The sequence below is a fragment of the Tachysurus vachellii genome, chromosome 11 (assembly GCF_030014155.1).
Source record: "Tachysurus vachellii isolate PV-2020 chromosome 11, HZAU_Pvac_v1, whole genome shotgun sequence".
Lineage (NCBI taxonomy): Eukaryota > Metazoa > Chordata > Actinopteri > Siluriformes > Bagridae > Tachysurus > Tachysurus vachellii.
The window spans coordinates 25,708,585-25,727,621 of NC_083470.1; the positions used below are offsets into that span (position 1 = coordinate 25,708,585).

Sequence of the window (19,037 nt, forward strand, 5' to 3'; positions counted from 1 at the left end):
ATGCAGCACCCGAGTGACGGCGTTCCCTGTGATCATGGCTGTTCCTCCGTCGCGTTGTGGTCCTTCTCTGTAAGTCAAGGACTTCACCTTCACGTGTCAGACCAGACGACGGCCTCGAGTTCCAAAGTGATGAGGAAGTACGACTTCAGACTTCTGACTCCATCCACTGGAGGCACTTTTCACAGAAGAGGCCTCGCGGCATCAGGAACGTCCTCATCGGTGACTCAGAACAGCCGGTCGCTCGTGGGTAAGAACACAGACACCTACAGGAAATGAGCTGATGATGTAGTTTAGTAGAAAAGTGTTGGTTCAGTAAAGTAACTAATCCCTGATTATTATTAATTGATGACTAGAATTTGGTTCTCCATCTCAGCCAGGAAACAACGGTACTGAAAATCAGCACTCCGGCCATTTTGAAATATAGTAGCGAGCGAGCTAGTTTCAGAAAGATTCTAAAGAAGCATCATTTCCTACATGATTCATCTGCAGGAAGTCCAAGCTGAGATTGAGTCTAAACTGAGATCGAGTCCAAGCTGAGATCGAGTTCAAGCTGAGATCGAGTCCAAGCTTAGACCAAGTCTAAGATGAGATCGAGTCCAAGCTGAGATCGAGTCCAAGCTGAGATCGAGTCCAAGCTTAGATCAAGTCTAAGATGAGATCGAGTCTAAGATGAGATCGAGTCCAAGCTGAGATCAAGTTCAAGCTGAGATCGAGTCTAAGATGAGATCGAGTCCAAGCTGAGATCAAGTTCAAGCTGAGATCGAGTCTAAGATGAGATCGAGTCCAAGCTGAGATTGAGTCCAAGCTGAGATCAAGTCTAAGCTGAGATCAAGTCTAAGATGAGATCGAGTCCAAGCTGAGATTGAGTCCAAGCTGAGATTGAGTCTAAACTGAGATCGAGTCCAAGCTGAAATCGAGTTCAAGCTGAGATCGAGTCCAAGCTTAGACCGAGTCTAAGATGAGATCGAGTCCAAGCTGAGGTCGAGTCCAAGCTGAGATCGAGTCTAAGATGAGATCGAGTCCAAGCTGAGGTCGAGTCCAAGCTGAGATCGAGTCTAAGATGAGATCGAGTCCAAGCTGAGATCGAGTCCAAGCTGAGATCGAGTCCAAGCTGAGATCAAGTTCAAGCTGAGATCGAGTCTAAGATGAGATCGAGTCCAAGCTGAGATCGAGTCTAAGCTGAGATCAAGTCTAAGCTGAGATCAAGTCTAAGCTGAGATCGAGTCCAAGCTGAGATTGAGTCCAAGCTGAGATCAAGTCTAAGCTGAGATCAAGTCTAAGATGAGACCGAATCCAAGCCAAAATAATCAAACATATAAAATATGAAAATATATAAAATATAAATATTAAAAAAATATACTAAATATATATTTTTTTACTTTTTTACTTTTTTTTACTTTCACTCCAGGAAGCACTTGCTCTCTTGTACCATCTCCTGTTGGGTTCAAACCTCAGCAGTCCACCAGCAAAGCTACACTTCATTTGAACACTAAGATCTTTACATTCTGTCTGTAAGAAATTGAATTCTGTCTGAATCTTTATTAATATCTGATCTAACGATGTTCCTGCACCAGCATGCGGGAGACGGTGTGTTCTGTCCCTGAGGCCCGAGCGCTGCGGCAATAAAACTGAAAAGGAGAAATCCAAAGAAGCCGAAGAGAGCGAGGGAGGAAAGAGCGCTGCTGACGGAATGGTGGACGAAAGCAGGAAAGCAGGAGAGGAGAAGAAGAGAGCGCGTAGCTGCGTAGCGAGGACGAGAGCGACGGTGATGTCAGACGCTCGACCCTCCACTGCTCCGGCACACACTCGGGCAGGACGAAGTGACGTTAACACTCTAGAAGGTAGTCCATGTTCTCCATGTTCACTAAACCTCTAATAATGTGTGTAACATTACGTTTTAGTCTTATATGCTAACAAGGTGAGTTATTCTGCTTTCAGGAGATAAAGAGATAATACTTGGGGTTAGGTATCAACCCAGCACACTGGGGTTAAATACCCCTCACTGAGGCAGTTCTAATGTTTGTTTGTTTCCGAAGGCGACTCTAAGTAAGTAAACAAAGTTCGCCATATGAGACGAGGCCGACTCATCCCATCTGACGACCGCCCCAGTAAACAGGCACTTAACCTGAACAGTCGCGTGCCATCAATCATCAGGTGTTTACCCCCGAACGAATGACTCCGTCTGCGGGGGCAGCTCTGGAATCTGGAAGCAACAAGTCAGCACGGTTAATGAGCCGTTCGCTTAGGGGTCATACAGGTTGCTCACCGTCCCCTCCCCCAGATACCCCGGGGTTACAAGGCCACTGACGGATACGGACACGGGCTACTGAAAAAGTTCTGAATCGCTTCAAATATTTAAAACATTTAAAGTGCCAAATTCATTTTATGGATTTATTACCTTATTAAACCAAAGTGCTGTTTTAATCCGGTAAAATAATCCATGATGCAGTTGATGGTACAAACTTCAGAGCAAATTCTATAGAAATAAAAATATATTTTATACAAATTCTGAATTCGGTTATACAAAACTTCAGCAAAAAAAGATGGAGTAAGGAATGACGTCTGTTTGTTTTAACTACAACATGCAAAGCTACGAAACCGATGTTGTTCATCTTCATCTTCTATCGCTTATCCGAACTACCTCGGGTCACGGGAGCCTGTGCCTATCTCAGGCGTCATCGGGCATCAAGGCAGGATACAGGAGTGCCAATCCATCGCAGGGCACACACACACACACACACACACACACTCTCATTCACTCACACACTCACACGCTAGGGACAATTTTCCAGAGATGCCAATCAACCTACCATGCATGTCTTTGGACCGGGGGAGGAAACCGGAGTACCCGGAGGAAACCCCTGAGGCACGGTGAGAACATGCAAACTCCACACACACAAGGCGGAGGCGGGAATCGAACCCCGACCCTGGAGGTGTGAGGTGAATGTGCTAACCACGAAGCCACCGCGCCCCCCCACGCAATACAAACAAAATGAATTGAATAAAGATAAAATCGGTCATCAACACCAACAAGCAGGTTTACATTCAAAACAACAGAAAATGCGGTGAAGAAGCTCCTCGTAAATCTTACAGTAACGCAGCTCAGCCACTGCAGCGACTCCAACACTCCAACACCGCACACGCGTTTCAACACGACTCTGTTTTCTCTGAGCTTTTTTTAATTTCACCAATTCCAAGCTCATCATGGATCTGGTAGCTCACTGGTTAAGGCTTAAGGCTACACCTTGGAAGGTGGTGAGTTTGAACCCCAGGGCTGCCACTGCTGGGCCCTTCGCAAGGCCCTTAACCCTCAATGACTCAGTGAGATAAAAGACTGTAATGTAAATGCCATCACAGGTGTAATGTTACAGCGAGGAGTGACGGTAGGAAACGCACGTCCGTGATCTTGTGTGAATTCTCTGACTGATTTGTATCATCGTGTATGTCATGTTTTTTACTTCCTCTAAAAGCTGGAATAAAGGTTGAACTGATTGTGTGTACATCTCACTCACACTCCTTACTCTTTATCGCATGTGTGATCTTTATAGCCCCTCAGCTCCACCCGCTTCAGGATTGTTAGCACCAACCTGAGGATAGCTTTTAAAGTGCTCGTGTCAGAGAAAAGATGGATTGGAGTGAAGCTCTGCAGCTGGAGTGAAGCTCCGAGTGAAAGGAGAAGTCAATAAAGGTGATTAATCATCAGAAGCTCTTAACTGATGACTGTGTGTGTGTGTGTGTGTGTGTGTGTGTGTGTGTGTGTGTGTGTGTGTGTGTAAAGAAACTCCAGGTTACAGTATGGTGTGGAGACACCGTGACCCTCCGGATCGCCCCTCGACTGGAAATCCAGTTCTTCACCTCTATCTGCCCAACTACCGCATCGACCCCAGGTTATTACTCACCTTTATGCCACAGCGCTGTAAAATTCTGGATTCTGATTGGTCGGAAGGTTTCCGTGGCAGCAGCCCTGACAGTAGTGCTGATTCACATGTGCATTTAATTCATTGCCTTAATTAAAATCAATCAATCAATCAAGCAATCAATCAATCAATGTAATACTGTGGAGTTCAAATACTTTTGCTTAGCAATGCAAAAAATATACAAATAAAAAAGCACCAATATGAACGTGACACACAAATTTAGGGCAGTTGCTAATATTTCTGTGGTAATTTCGCATGTTAACTGTTCAGTACAGTTTTACTTTGTACAAGATTAGATGAAAACAACGTCAGAGCAGCATTATTTCAGTAGCGTGAGTGTGTGTGTGTGTGTTACGTCTTGTCTGACTGAGAAAAATCGTTTATCGCTAACGGTAACGGTAGAGCTCAAAAAAAATTGTCATTATTTTAGGTTTATGAATTTTGCGATTCAGTTTTCTCAAACGCATGTAAATAACTGGAGATGAAAGAGTAAAGTTGTGGCTGTAATGTCCTGGTTATGTGACAGCATTAGCGAAGAATGTCTAAAGTTAGCGGAGCGATGCTTGTTTAAGCGAACCGATGAAATCCATGCGAGCTCCAAATTCTCCAAGAATGAACTGTTTACATCATGTCCGTCATTATCTCGCTGTGTGTTAAATCTGCTCCGATCCCAGACCCTGCTGAGGGATTTCTTCATGCCCCGGCTGTCATACCTAACCACGGTTACGAGGCAGCTGGTGGTATTTATCTTTGAGGTGGAGGCAACACATGGCATTGTGGGAACTCCCTCCATTCCCCTGGTGCTCTGGGGATATCTAGTGACATCTCATCTCATCGTCCAGCACAAATCCCTCCAGCTCAGCGCTGGATGTCCAGCTGCCCTGGAAATCATGTTAGCGCCGACACGACTACATCACCCCCATAACATCATAACGTCATTTCAGATTTTATTACTGATAAAACAGGCAGGAGTCGCACCGGTACAGCGAGAGTCGTTTGTCTTAATCAGATAATTAGTAGAAACATTTCGTTTGGCTGAAATGCACTCGTGTTTCATGTCTCGTGTTAATGCGTCTCCATGGAAACAAAATACAGCGAAAAATTCTATACGGAAAAACGTTTGGTTTAAAGTTGAGCTCAGTTAAATGTCACGTGTTAAAGGGAAGTTCCAGTGAAAGTTATACCTCAAAGGGTTATTATTAAAGTGAGAATAAAGTGACGAATGGACGTCAAATTAAAAATGATACGAGTGAAGAGGCGGCGTTAATGTTCTCACTTCTCACGAATAAATTTATGTGAAATCATACAGAATTCTGTCATGTTAGGATTATGAAGTGAGGTTTGTGTGTGTAATGACTTATTTATTTATACAAAAATCAAATAAAGTTTAAGGTTGGGGGCGGAGCTTATGTACATTCCTGATCTTATGACTTAAAGGTGGGGTCTCCGTTGTTTCAAAGCCAATGTTGACATTTGGAATCACCAAAACAAACACGCCTCTAACCCAAATGGTTCCCACCCCTGTTTTGATAGCTCCGCCCCACACATACACCAGACAAGTATAATCCAAGTATAACCCAGACAAGTATTATGGCGGAAGACGTTCAGTTCTCTCCAGCGCTGGAAAGCTGATCCTATATTAACACGTCCTACTTCTTACCTTATCGTAAGTCTTTCTTCACTTTCTTTCTTTGTTTTTATCCTCCATGTCAATGTTAAAACCGCTTTCTGCTAATGTCACACACGCGCACTGAACACTCTCTCCGCCCATATTGACAAGACCCGCCCCTTTCTGCTCATTGGCTACACGTTTGTTTTGATTTTTGTTTTGTTTGGCGGCCCAGCACAGTTTTCTGAAGCATTTCTCAAACGACGGAGACCCCACCTTTAATTCACAGTTAAGGTGAGGAGCAGAAATAATAAATAAATAAATAAATAAATAAATAAATAAATAATATACAGATGATGTACAGAAACAGGACGAAACGAATAATAAGCACAAACTCCTGAGTCATGATGAGTGAAATTACACTAATTGAACTCAATCTTTCCACCAGGTGTGTTGTCTTAGTCACTGATTGTCTCTGCTTGGTGATTGGTTCCTTTTTGTTATATCTACTCTGTTTGTTCACTTCCCTGGTGCTAGTCGTTCTGTCGCGGTGTGGCAAAGGCGAGTGAGGATCCAAATGCAGTTTAAAGTTTAATAATCCAAAACACAAGAAACAGATAAACAGACAGGCAGACAGAACAAGGCAGAACACAGAGCTAACAGGAAATGGGAACATAGACATAAACATTCAACAACCACTAGCACCAGGGAAGTGAACAAAAAGAGTAGATATAACAAACAGGAACCAATCACCAAGCAGAGACAATCAGCGACTAAGACAACACACCTGAGGGAGAGATTGAGTTCAATTAGTGTCCATGGCAACAAAGAAGTGGGCGGGGCAAACAGTTAACAGCAAGGCAAACCAGCAGACAGAAACAGGGCAAAACACAGACAGACTCATTACACTGTCTCTCTGAGCTTTTGTTCCTGACACTAAACTGGTCTTGGCTGATTTTTCTGGTGTAAAGTAGAAAGCGTGTAAATCTGATTAGTTTTGAATCTGCCGACTTTTATATATAGACTTTCAGCGGCACTGAGAACAGATCGTTACGCTCCTCAGACCTCTGGCTCTCTCAGCAGTGTCTTTAACACGGATTAAAAAGTGGCAGCTCTGTAGTTATAACATCGGACTAGAAATGAAAACACTGTGAGAGGCCACAGAGCTGCCATTAGTTTTAATGTCCTTAATCCACAACTGCTCAGTTGTATAAATGTTATTAATGTCATAAAGGCGTCGGCCAAATGCTGTGAACGTAAATAAACACAACAATCGATTTACAACGTTGTTTCCCAATAGGAAAGAAACAGACGACGTGTTGGACGCCGAGATGGATCAGAAAACAGGGGAGAAGATTCGAATTCATCCAGAGGAAAAAGAAGGAACAGCCGATGTCCTGGAAGACGTCATGACGACGGAGACAGGAATTGAGCGAAAGTGTAATGTGGGAGAAAGCGATGAAAGACGACGAAGCAGTCAGAACGAGCTCGATGAAAAAGAAATGAACGAGCAAGGTGGCGTAAGAGAGGAGAGCTATGACATCACTCAGGAACCGGGAGAGGAACGTAGCACTGAACATTCTGGAAAGTTAGATGAAAGAAATCAATGTACAGCAGATGTTTTTGAGGAAAGACCTAAAGCCCAAGATGCGAAGTTAAAATCTAAAGACAGAAACTCCGGACAGAACAGGACGCGGAGGCCGACTCTCCCAGCATCGGCTTTATTTATCCCGGGCACGCTCGCACGCACACGCTCTTCGCCCTCGCCATGTTTGCTCCCGCCTTTTTATGGTTCCTCGTTTGGTCGCAGCATCAGAACCCCTCATACCCCTGAACGCCATCGAGCCAAAACACACCTCGTTGGATCCTTCAGCTTCGAGAAAAGAGCCATAAAACCTGTGACCCAAAAACCTCCGAGCTGGGACAGGACAGGAAATCGACACGTGTTCAAAACAGAACCCAGAGGAATAACAGGGTCCCGCCCCAAAATATTGAGCTGTGAGCGGTGGGGGCCTCTGCCTCGTAAAACCAAAACCACCAAGACGTTCGTGTGGGGGCCTCGAGGGCCTCAGGAGAGTAAGAGTGTGTGTGAGCTACATGCTCGGACCAACAGGTGGAGGGGGGAGGACTGATCCGGTGATGTCATGTTTCTGTGGATTTATGATAACTGTGCTAATTCTACATTAGTGGTAATTCATTAAAAGCTCATTTATCAAATTAACATTCATTATGAATAGCTGATGGGTTGCCAGAGCTGTTATTTTTACAAGGTTGCAATTTTTTATATAGTTTATAAATAAAAAAGTCTTTTTTTTAAAGCAAATCAATACAAATATATCGAATCAGTTTATGTAAATAAAGGTTATGACAAATGGCAAGTGCCATGAGACGGTGTAGATGAGGTGCAGAGACATATGTGAGAAAGAGACATAGATTAGAAAGAGGAAAATTGGATAGTTGATGAAAAAAAGAAAAAGAAAGGAAAGTTTAATCATGCTGAACAAAAAAAACGCTTTAAAAACACGAAATCTTTTGGTTACTTTCAGTCATTTGTGTGGTTTACGTAGCTCTAGGTGTCCCAGGGATGGAAGGTTTTTTATTGAGATCTGGCAACCCTAAACAGAGCTGTAACACTGTTTCTGTGAGACTTGCATTTGAAGGACAAGGGGGCAGGACAGAGCTAATGTTTAGCTTATATGTTACATGCTAAATAAATAAATAAACAAATAGATTTTTTACTAAAACAGGATTGTCTGTCAAAGTGGACGTGTAAATCAACCAGTGGAGAAAATGTACATGGACACAGTAATAAATAGATTCTGAGTTAAGAGATGGAATGATTCCATAACTGTATCTGTAGGGAGAGAGAGAGAGAGAGAGAGAGAGAGAGAGAGAGAGAGAGAGAGAGAGAGAGAGAGAGAGAGAGAGAAATCAATAAATTGATGAGGAGAGAGAAATGAGCATAGTAATAGAATTTAATTTAATTGAATGTGGCTGCGGTTTGGTGTAAATGTCCTTTAGTCCTGCTGTTGGAAGATGAAGATGATGAAGAAGAAAATGTCACAAGAGATCAATTCATTGATGAAGAGAGAGAAATGAGCAATTTAATTAAGAGTACTGTGTGTGTGGAGAGAGAGAGGGAGAGCGAGAGAGAGAGAGAGAGAGAGAGAGAGAGAGAGAGAGAGAGAGAGAGAGAGAGAGAGAGAGAGAGAGAGAGACCCACACACAAACACACAAATACACACGCACACAGTCACTCACACACAAAATACACACAAACACACACAGTCACTCACACACAAACACACACACACAAACACAGTCACTCACACACAAACATACACACAAACACACACAGTCTCTCACACACAAACACACAAAAACACACACAGTCACTCACACACAAACACAGTCACTCACACAAACACACAGTCACTCACACACATACACACACAGTCACTCACACAAACACACACACAAACACACACAGTCACTCACACACAAACACACACAAACACACACACAGTCACTCACACACACACAGTCACTCACACACAAACAGACACAAACACAATCTCTCACACACAAACACACACACAAAGTCACTCACACACAAACACAAACACAAACACACACAGTCACTCACACACAAAGACACACACACACGCACACCAACACACACCCAAACACACACACAAACACACAAACACACACACACAGTCACTCACACACAAACACACACACCCAAACACACACACACACACAGGCACACACACACAGGCACACACACACACACGGCTGGTTTACGTTATCAGCCCAGATGTGATCTGAGCTCATGAGCACACATGTATAAGGCTTTATACAAGTAGCCGTAATTATGGCACACAGATGTTCTGCGTATTTTACAGATGTTGCTTTCTGAGGGAGCGAAAAATAAAAGCGAGACGTGATGGAAACAAAAATAATAAAACGTCTTGGCGTGACAGGGAGAAGACACAGAGATGTGGTGTGTGAGACTCTGATGTGGTGAGTCACAAATCACAGGCAACGAATCAAATGTGATATGATTCACTGATTCACCGGTGATTTACAGCGGGGAGTAAATAAGGTGTAATAAAGTGCATGGTGTTGTTCCTGTGTTTATTACAGTATGAACTAATATTAGAGTATTTCAGGACGAAACGGTGGAATCTGCTGACATCTACAGGATGAAGACCTCCTGCTTCCTGCCCTCACACTGGGTCTGCAGTGGGGTTATTGGGACTAATAATGACAATGACAACATCAACAACAACAACAACAACAACAACAACAATAATAATATCAAAATAATAATATAATAACAAAATAGTAATAATAAAATAATAATACTAATAAAAATAATAAAAAGAAAAAAATAATACAATACTAATAATATTAATAATAAAAAATACTATTAAAAACAATAATAAATAATAATACTAAATAATAATAAATAATAAGCACAAAACGTCCTAAACATCACAAAACCTGTGTTTAATTATCTCACATGTTTATACATTTATATATAATTAAATAAGAAAATATAAACACTTCAGGATACATTTAACACTCTTTTGTCTTTTTAAAAAAAACATTTAATAATATTTTTAATATATTAATTCATGTGTAGTTTAATTCTGCTTCATGTTAAAACACGTTTAATGCATTATTTTAATTATCTTCTGGTTTTAATGACATTTTTACTTGCATATGATAAACAATAGTTGATTTATTTATTCTTTTATATTTATATTTTATTTTTAATTTGCCTTTATTCAGCACTTCTATTATTGAAGAAATGATTTGTTATATATTATATTATATTATATATATATATTATATATATGTATATTCTGTACTTTTTATTTCTTTTTTTGTTTTACATTTGTTCAGTATCTCTATTATTAAGATTTCTTTTCTGTATTTGTACATTAAACTATTAATCATGTTAAAATTAACCCACTTTATTATTTAATGTACTTTATTTATAACATTATTTTCGGTACGTCATGTGCAGGAAACGGAAGCAACAGTCACATGCACTTCCGGTTCCGCTCTGGCAGCGGCGCTGTGTGGAGATGCTCGGGTTCGGAGAAAGGTGACGTTACGTGTTCGCACCTGACCGAGCAGCGGGAGCGCAGAGGAGACTCTCACCGTGACACAGCACCGGGAGCGCGAGACTCTCACCGTGACACAGCACCGGGAGCGCGAGACTCTCACCGTGACACGCAGCACCGGGAGCGCGAGACTCTCACCGTGACACACGCAGCACCGGGAGCGCGAGACTCTCACCGTGACACACAGCACCGGGAGCGCGAGACTCTCACCGTGACACACGCAGCACCGGGAGCGCGAGACTCACCGTGACACACAGCACCGGGAGCGCGAGACTCTCACCGCGACACACGCAGCACCGTGAGACACGCAGCACCGGGGGCCGACCTGCAACCTGAGAGAAAGCGCGTGCGTGTACAGTAAGTGTGTGTGTGAGACAGAGAGAGATAGAGAGAGAGAGAGAGAGAGAGAGAGACACACACACAGAGAGAGAGAGAGAGAGAGAGAGAGACAAACACAGAGAGAGAGACACACACACAGAGAGAGAGACACAGAGAGAGAGAGAGAGAGAGAGAGACACACACACAGAGAGAGAGAGAGACACACACAGAGAGAGAGACACAGAGAGAGAGAGAGAGAGACACACAGAGAGAGACCCAGAGAGAGACACACAGAGAGACACACAGAGAGAGACCCAGAGAGAGACACACAGAGAGAGACTGACAGACAGAGTGCGAGACTGAGAGAGAGAGGGAAAGAGAGACACACACAGAGAGAGACTGAGAGGGGGGAGAGAGACGGAGAGAGAGGCAGATAGAGAGAGAGACTGAGAGAGGGAGAGAGAGAGAGACAGAGTGAGACAGATAGAGAGACAGAGACTGAGAGAGAGAGGAGCCGCTCGCTGGTCGTCATGGCGAAGAACACGATGTGGTCGCGGTTCCGGGGCCTGGACATCGACCAGTACGATGAGAACCGGTTTGTGGACGAGAACGAGGAGGCCGGCGAGCAGCAAGGACCAGACGGCGCCGAGGTGGACGCACTCATCAGGCAATATCCTACACGTGTACGAGCGGCGTGTCACGTCATGCAGGAGAGTCGCTCGCTCGCTCGCTCACGCGTGTTATATGTTTACTTTTGTATGTTAACCAACACCTGCAGTTTTGCTAAGGTTGCTAACACGTAACAGAAGTCTGTATCTACCAGTTTAGCGTTGACTTCTGTTTATTTTACAATAACGGCAAGTGTTTTATTCCTCTTATCCCTCAGTAGAGTCACGAGCTCCTGTTCTCTCTGTCACAGCAGCTACAAACAGTCGTTTCCTCACCAGCCTCTTTACTTTCTCTTAAAGTCAGCAGGAGAAGTGGGTTACCATAGCAACCTGGTTGTTAATATGGGAATTAAGCTGTGTGTGTGTGTGTGTGTGTGTGTGTGTGATCACATTGTTCTACTTGTTTTTGGGACTACATTTGGCTTTGTCTAGGTTTGACCTCAAAACATCCTCCGGTGTTCCTGTGTTGCAGGAGCAGAAATGTGGTTCATCTGGGTGCTCGTGAGAACCGGTTTGTCTTATTAACCTAAAAACAAACGCCAAACAGTGTGTGGCATGTTTCAGGGTGTGTGTGTGTGTGTAAAACGTAATCACACAACCATAGACTTTTGTCTCGTCGTATTTAACCTCCCGTTTTTATGAGGAACTTTTTATAATCGTCAGGTTCAGGAAAAAGCACCCGATCGCCGTCCGTCCCGATCTGAAGAGCTTGTTTTTTTTTTCTCTCCAGCTGTTTACATTTGATTTAAACACCCAGCTGTAGACCGTAATGGGGAACGAAGTAAATGGAACTCAGCGGCTGTTCAGGCAGAACGAGTTCCTATAGTGAAGGTTTCTGTCATTCCTCACACACCATTCCTGCCGTTACTGTCGTCTGATGTCAGCTCTGTGCTCCAGACGGCCTCCAAAAAGCGTTTCAGAGCGAAATCTTTGTTATTCCAGAGTATTGGAGACTCCTTCCGCAGACGTTACGTATAAATATTTACTCCGTGTTAAGATTCATTCATTCATTCATTCATTCATCTTCTACCGCTTATCAGAACTACCTCGGGTCACGGGGAGCCTGTGCCTATCTCAGGCGTCATCGGGCATCAAGGCAGGATACACCCTGGACGGAGTGCCAACCCATCACAGGGCACACACACACACACACACTCTCATTCACTCACACAATCACACACTATGGACAATTTTCCAGAGATACCAATCAATCTACCATGCATGTCTTTGGACCGGGGGAGGAAACCGGAGTACCTGGAGGAAACCCCCGAGGCACGGGGAGAACATGCAAACTCCACACACACAAGGTGGAGGCGGGAATCGAACCCCCAACAATGGAGGTGTGAGGCTAACCACTAAGCCACCGTGCCAACCCCCCCCCCCACCCCCCGTTAAGATTCTATTGTCTAAAAATGTTTTTCAGTGTTAAAAAAAAAGTCTGTCAGTAGAATAGACATACCGCCAGTGTTTATTACTTCGTCTTTAAACGCCGAAGAAGACGGAAACCGAGAGGAAACGACACCGAGGGGCAAAAAACGAGGACCCGACTAGCTAAAAACAGCCGGTCGTTCGGTTTTAATCGTGGTCAGGAACACGACGTCTATAAAACTAACTGCGCTGAGACACGAAGGTGGTGTGACTTCAGGCGGCTCTTTTCTCTGCTCTTCTGCTTTCCTTAACCGACTATAATGTACAGGAGACATGATGACGGCGTTCCACGTGGCTCTGAAGAACCCGCCCATCAACTCCAAAAACCCAGCCGTGAAGGTAACGAGCTCCTCCTCCTTTATCTACACGCACTCGTTTTTCTTACAAAAATGAAGTAAACGATTTATCTCCCGTCACATTTTCAGAAGCTTTCTTTTGGAAGAACAGAACTTCCAGGACACACTTTTAGCTCGTTGTGGGCGGAGCTTGTCTTTTTAAACGTCGCTGATTGGTTCAAACCCAACCTTTCACTCAGTTTTGAGAGACCTGTAGTAAGGAAATGATGGGATAAATATAACTTTACAATATACAGTAAACACATTTAAAAATAACTTTTTTAAAAAAAAAAAAAAAATTTAATAAAATGATTTATTAATTAATTTTTTTAAACTCGTCTGAAAATAGCACAGGACAAATAAATTCCCTGGCTAATTATAAAAGCATTTTTTTAACGCTGTGGTTTTAGCAACATGTCAGCGGCTTCCAATGAAGCGGTTTGTTCTCGGACACATGGAAGCGATGGAGCTTCGACATACTGTGATGTGTGTTAATTTGGGTCAGATTTTTTAACGCTCTGATATAAAGCCTGTTTCTTTCTGAAAGCAGGAGGAGGACAGCTGGTGTACAAACTCGGGACAGATTTAAAGAAGAGACACATTTGTCCTTTTATGATTCTCATAAACCAGTAAATTAAGTCTGTGAGCAGACGTACGCATGTTGGTCGTTTAGACAAAACTTAATAATACTGTAAAAATAAACCCAGAAATTTAAGACTAGGACTGAATGGTGTGAGTTATAGAAATAGTTTAATTTATAAAAGAGTGATTTTTATTTCAACTTTAATGAAAACTATATTTATATTTAAGTACATTTAAACAGTTAGACCACAGCACATGTCAGCACATGTCATGAATACAACAGCTCTCTCTCTCTCTCTCTCTCTCTCTCTCTTACTCAGGAACGTGCCCAGGCCGTGGTGATGCGTGTTCTCACCTCCTTTAAGAGTAGTGATATTGAGCCGGCTGTGAAGTCTCTGGATAAGAACGGAGTGGATCTGTTGATGAAGTACGTCTACAGAGGGTTCGAGAAGCCGTCAGATAACAGCAGCGCCATCCTGCTGCAGTGGCATGAAAAGGTGAGAGAGAGTCAGGACCGAGTAGAACTTCAGTGTAACTGAAAGAGGCCACGCCTCCTTCACTGTGACTGACAGACACAGAGGCCACGCCTCCTTCACTGTGACTGACACACAGAGGCCACGCCTCCTTCACTGTGACTGACAGACACGGGGGCCGCGCCTCCTTCACTGTGACTGAAAGACACAGGGGCCACGCCTCCTTCACTGTGACTGACAGACACGGGGGCCGTGCCTCCTTCACTGTGACTGACAGACACAGGGGCCGCGCCTCCTTCACTGTGACTGACAGACACAGGGGCCGCGCCTCCTTCACTGTGACTGACAGACACAGGGGCCGCGCCTCCTTCACTGTGACTGACAGACACAGAGGCCACACCTCCTTTATTATGACTGACAGACACAGAGGCCACACCTCCTTTATTATGACTGACAGACACAGAGGCCTCCTTTATTATGACTGACAGACACAGAGGCCTCCTTTATTATGACTGACAGACACAGAGGCCACACCTCCTTTATTATGACTGACAGACACAGAGGCCACACCTCCTTTATTATGACTGACAGACACAGAGGCCACACCTCCTTTGTGACTGACACAGGGGCCACACCTCCTTCACTGTGACTGACAGACACAGGGGCCACACCTCCTTTATTATGACTGACACAAACAGGCCACACCTCCTTTATTATGACTGACACAAACAGGCCACACCTCCTTTACTGAGACTTTAATAGAATAAACTGTTAATGAGTGAAGAACGATTTTAAAACAAATGATGATGCTTTTATCCATTTTGCGATAAATGAATTAAACGATTAACAGATATTATTCTCTCTCTCTCTCTCTCAGGCGTTTGCGGTCGGAGGTTTGGGTTCCATCGTGCGGGTTTTGACGGCACGGAAATCTGTGTGAAAAAAATTAAATTTAACTCTAAATATAAACCCAGAGCCACGGGATCGATCCGTTTTTTTTTTTTGTTCTTTTTTCCTCTTAAACACGGACAGATCACATTAAATCACACGACGATCCCGAGCGGCTCCCTCTCTCTCGCACACACTACAATGACCAGTGTATTTTATTTAATAACGATCAGAGGAGTGTTGTGTTGTATTTATTGTACATTATTAAATCACCTTAATATTTAGCGCCTGGAGACGACGAGGACGGACTCTAGGCTGTTAAACTCTGACGGATTTTGGCCTGCGCTGTCTTTCGGATACGGATTTTTGCTTTTTGTACAGAAAGATGATTAATATATGGTGTGGAGGTGGTCACGGGCGTCGAAAAGGGGGTGGGGCTTAAATGCTGATTACGTTATAGACCGTACTAATAGTTACTTCGTACAATATACTGAATTCTAGCGTTAAGCTAATTTAACTAGTCTGCTGGCTAACCGTATAAAAAAAATCCATAACTTATTATTGTGACCGGATTATCATTTTTAATCTCCGCCCCCAAAGACGCCCGAGGCTTCGGACATACGAGGACGTTTGTAGGTGTGTACGTGTGTGTGTGTGTGTGTGTGTGTGTGTGAGTGTGGTGGGGGGTAATATGTGAAGTGCCTGGTGCAATAAAGATCACAAATCAACTGTTTTTCCGCCTCTAACTCTTTCTCTGTGCGTCCGTTAAAGCCGAAAGACGTCTGGAGTTCAGACCTCGCTCTGGATGCCTTTGTTTGTTTCTCAGATGTTTCCTGTTTTGTTGCTTTCTTACGATCGCACGCATATGGGAGGTGTAAATTAGCCGCTCGCCTCCGTTTGCCGAGCAGCCGGTCTGAGTTAGAGCACATGTACGCCGATTATAGAATGTTTCAGTGCTAAGAATTTAAAGGAAAAAAAAACAGTTGTGTAGAATGTTAAGAATTGTGATGTTAATAGGTGATACTGTGATAAGTGGATCTTAATAAAGGGACGCGTTCTGCGGGACGATACGGCGAGCTCACGATAGTTATTTTACCTCACGATACCGTAGTTATATATTTAGACATTTTTTAAATTACCAAACGGCATCTTATCGACTTTAGTCGAGTTTTTTCGATGTTAAATGAAATTGTACATTTTTATATTTATATATATATATATATATATATATATATATATATATATATACATATATATATATACACGTATATACACATATATATATATATATATATATATATATGTGTATATACGTATACATACGTTCACATAAAAATCTAAAAATTAAAAACCAAAAAATGATTTCAAAAAAAATTTTTTTAATATTTTTTTGAATAAATTTGCATATTACAAGTAACCAAATCAACTATGCAAATTCTCTAAGATAAAAAGAATGTTAATGTTTTGTGTTTCATCCACAAGAGTCGTGACGTGACACTTAAGTCCTTGTGGATTCAACTTAGAAACTAACCCAAGACTTTTGGATTTAAAATAATAATTATAATTTAATTCTTGGACACTTCTCTCTGGTTGAATTAATTAATTAAATAAATTAGGGTTTTAAAATAGTGATCTGAACGCCGCGGTGCAGTCGTGCTACAGTGAAACGCAGCTCTTAATGAGACTCGCACTGTTTCTCCAAACCCAGAGCTACAATATCAAACACGCAAAAAACAAATACGGTCCAAAATCAAAAAGATAATTTATTCAAGTGTAGTGGTACTTCATTCGATCGGAGCACGAGGAGAGATTACGACTCAAACCAAATCAAAATAAAGTGCTTAAGATGATGAATTTAGTTAAACAGGAACACTGCTCACACCTGATCAGGTAACACACACACACACACACACACACACACAGAGGGCTGGGAAAATGAACCATTTCCTGTTTGATCTGCAGCAGAAGAGATGAAAGATTAAAAAGAAAAGGAATCCTTTAGATAACGATCACGCGATAGTGAAAATTCAAACTGAACTGAAATCCGTCATCGTTAAATCTAATCCCGGAACCTGAAACTCACCCAAAACAGTCTGGAATACAGGAGAGATTTCTTGTGAGACGCAACGATCTGATCTCTGATGTTTTTCTAAAAAATACAGACTTGTAGCTCCGCCCCCAGTATTTGGCGCCGCCTCTCAGAGTTTTCGTTAATATCCTCAAGGAGTAGCTACTGGATCGTGAACGTAAATGAAACTTTCAAATGTACATAAATTGTGATTTGTAGTGAATAATAATAATAATAATAATAATAATAATAATAAAGATTCTATCTGTAATTTTATGGTCAATGAATGTTATGGTTTTTTTTTGGGGTTTTTTTTGCAGAGTAAAATTCAGCTCCATGTATTTGTGATTAAATATGTATTATTGTATTTAAACACTAGAAATTTAATCTGTTAAATAATCACCGTGATTAATTGTAAGGAGGTGGATTAAAAAAACAAAACAAATAAAACGATTAACTTATAAATATATTTAAATATAACATTTTGCATTTTTGGTTTGAAAAAAAAAACCCAAGACAGAATCATTGAGTGCTTAAATACACAAAGACAAATTGAGATGATGTAATGAGTGAGTGTTTATAGTAACTGGGCCCAGATCGGTGCGTCCCTACGCTTCGCTCCCGGCTGTAGCCGCGTTGCTGTTAACGTCATCTGTTACAAATATTATAAATAACTGCTTTGTGATAGATAAATACCCTCTCGCCTTTCACAACACATTAAAACCCCAGGAGTCGAGCACGAGTCATGCACGCTCGCATTAATACTGCACCGCTGAGGTCCCAGGCTCCGCCCCCTCTACGGACGGACGTTCCTCACGTGATATATACGTGGATCCAAGCAACTCTGAACCAGAGCTGAATCAATTGTACACCCGATGATTTATAAACGCTGGCTATGTACAGTCTGGTATATAAATAGACGTACGGAATGTGCTTCGTGGTCATTTACACGTACGCAGGACAGGTAAAGGGAAGATGCTTCGTCCGTGTCGAGTCCACGCACCGTCTCTGTGTTAGAACAGTTTTTTTTCTGTGAAGCCGAAGGGGAAAAAAAAAAACAGTTCTTATTAGGAAGTTTACACAGAGTGCAAACATTTCGCTCTTTTTAATGGGAAGCCAGACGAAGCTAGGAAGGTTTCACGCAGCTCTCTGGAGGAAAGAAAGTGAAGCTGGTTGATTCGAAGAAGCCTTAAAGAAACCCAGAAGAGAAGAATGTGTTTCCCCAGAGGAGACTAACATATGGAACTTCCCTCGGCTCCAACGCCTGGAACCGGTTTCCAGTTCTGTTTATTGATTGATTTATTTTTAAGAGCCCACGTCACCTCACTGGCTCTTTCGCGCTCTCTCTCACATCCAGCTGCTTGGGGTCCCTGAGATGGAGGGCCGGATGATGCCTTTGGGTGTGGGCTTGGAGCCGAACCACGACATCTGCAAAACAAACACATAAAGCATTGTGTTTATCCTGCGACGTGGCAGACGAGTCCCAGAATGCACCGCTGATCACTAATTACAGTCTGTGAGTGCATTCAATAGAACACCAGGTTAGAGTCCGGATTTTTATATATATATATATATATGTATAAACACACACACACGATATGGATCACAAAGTA

General features: G+C 42.6%; 3 protein-coding genes and 1 long non-coding RNA gene across 6 annotated transcripts in view; 2 read left to right on the forward strand and 2 right to left on the reverse strand.

The window, feature by feature from the left end:
• Window positions 1–7,894, forward strand: LOC132854229 (uncharacterized). Its single transcript, XM_060882521.1, has 4 exons — window positions 1–247; window positions 1,575–1,841; window positions 3,779–3,887; window positions 6,827–7,894. Exons 1-4 carry the CDS (start codon window positions 1–3, stop codon window positions 7,656–7,658), a joined length of 1,455 nt encoding a protein of 484 aa, XP_060738504.1. The 3' UTR covers window positions 7,659–7,894.
• A 3,444-nt stretch (window positions 7,895–11,338) lies between these two features.
• arpc5la (actin related protein 2/3 complex, subunit 5-like, a) lies at window positions 11,339–16,426 on the forward strand. Its single transcript, XM_060881853.1, has 4 exons — window positions 11,339–11,652; window positions 13,345–13,417; window positions 14,316–14,492; window positions 15,346–16,426. Exons 1-4 carry the CDS (start codon window positions 11,513–11,515, stop codon window positions 15,406–15,408), a joined length of 453 nt encoding a protein of 150 aa, XP_060737836.1. The 5' UTR covers window positions 11,339–11,512; the 3' UTR covers window positions 15,409–16,426.
• On the reverse strand, window positions 14,147–15,337 carry LOC132853847 (uncharacterized). Its single transcript, XR_009649200.1, has 2 exons — window positions 15,001–15,337; window positions 14,147–14,969 (listed from the first exon to the last, which is right to left on the reverse strand). It is a non-coding gene; the product is annotated as an uncharacterized LOC132853847 (long non-coding RNA).
• A 668-nt stretch (window positions 16,427–17,094) lies between the features above and the next one.
• Window positions 17,095–19,037, reverse strand: part of golga1 (golgin A1) — a 17,102-nt gene continuing 15,159 nt past the window's right edge. For all 3 annotated transcript variants that reach the window (XM_060881093.1, XM_060881091.1, XM_060881092.1), the window contains one exon: window positions 17,095–18,852. In XM_060881093.1, coding sequence (XP_060737076.1) covers window positions 18,772–18,852 — 81 coding nt within the window. In that variant the 3' untranslated portion in view covers window positions 17,095–18,771. The remainder of the gene's footprint in view (window positions 18,853–19,037) is intronic.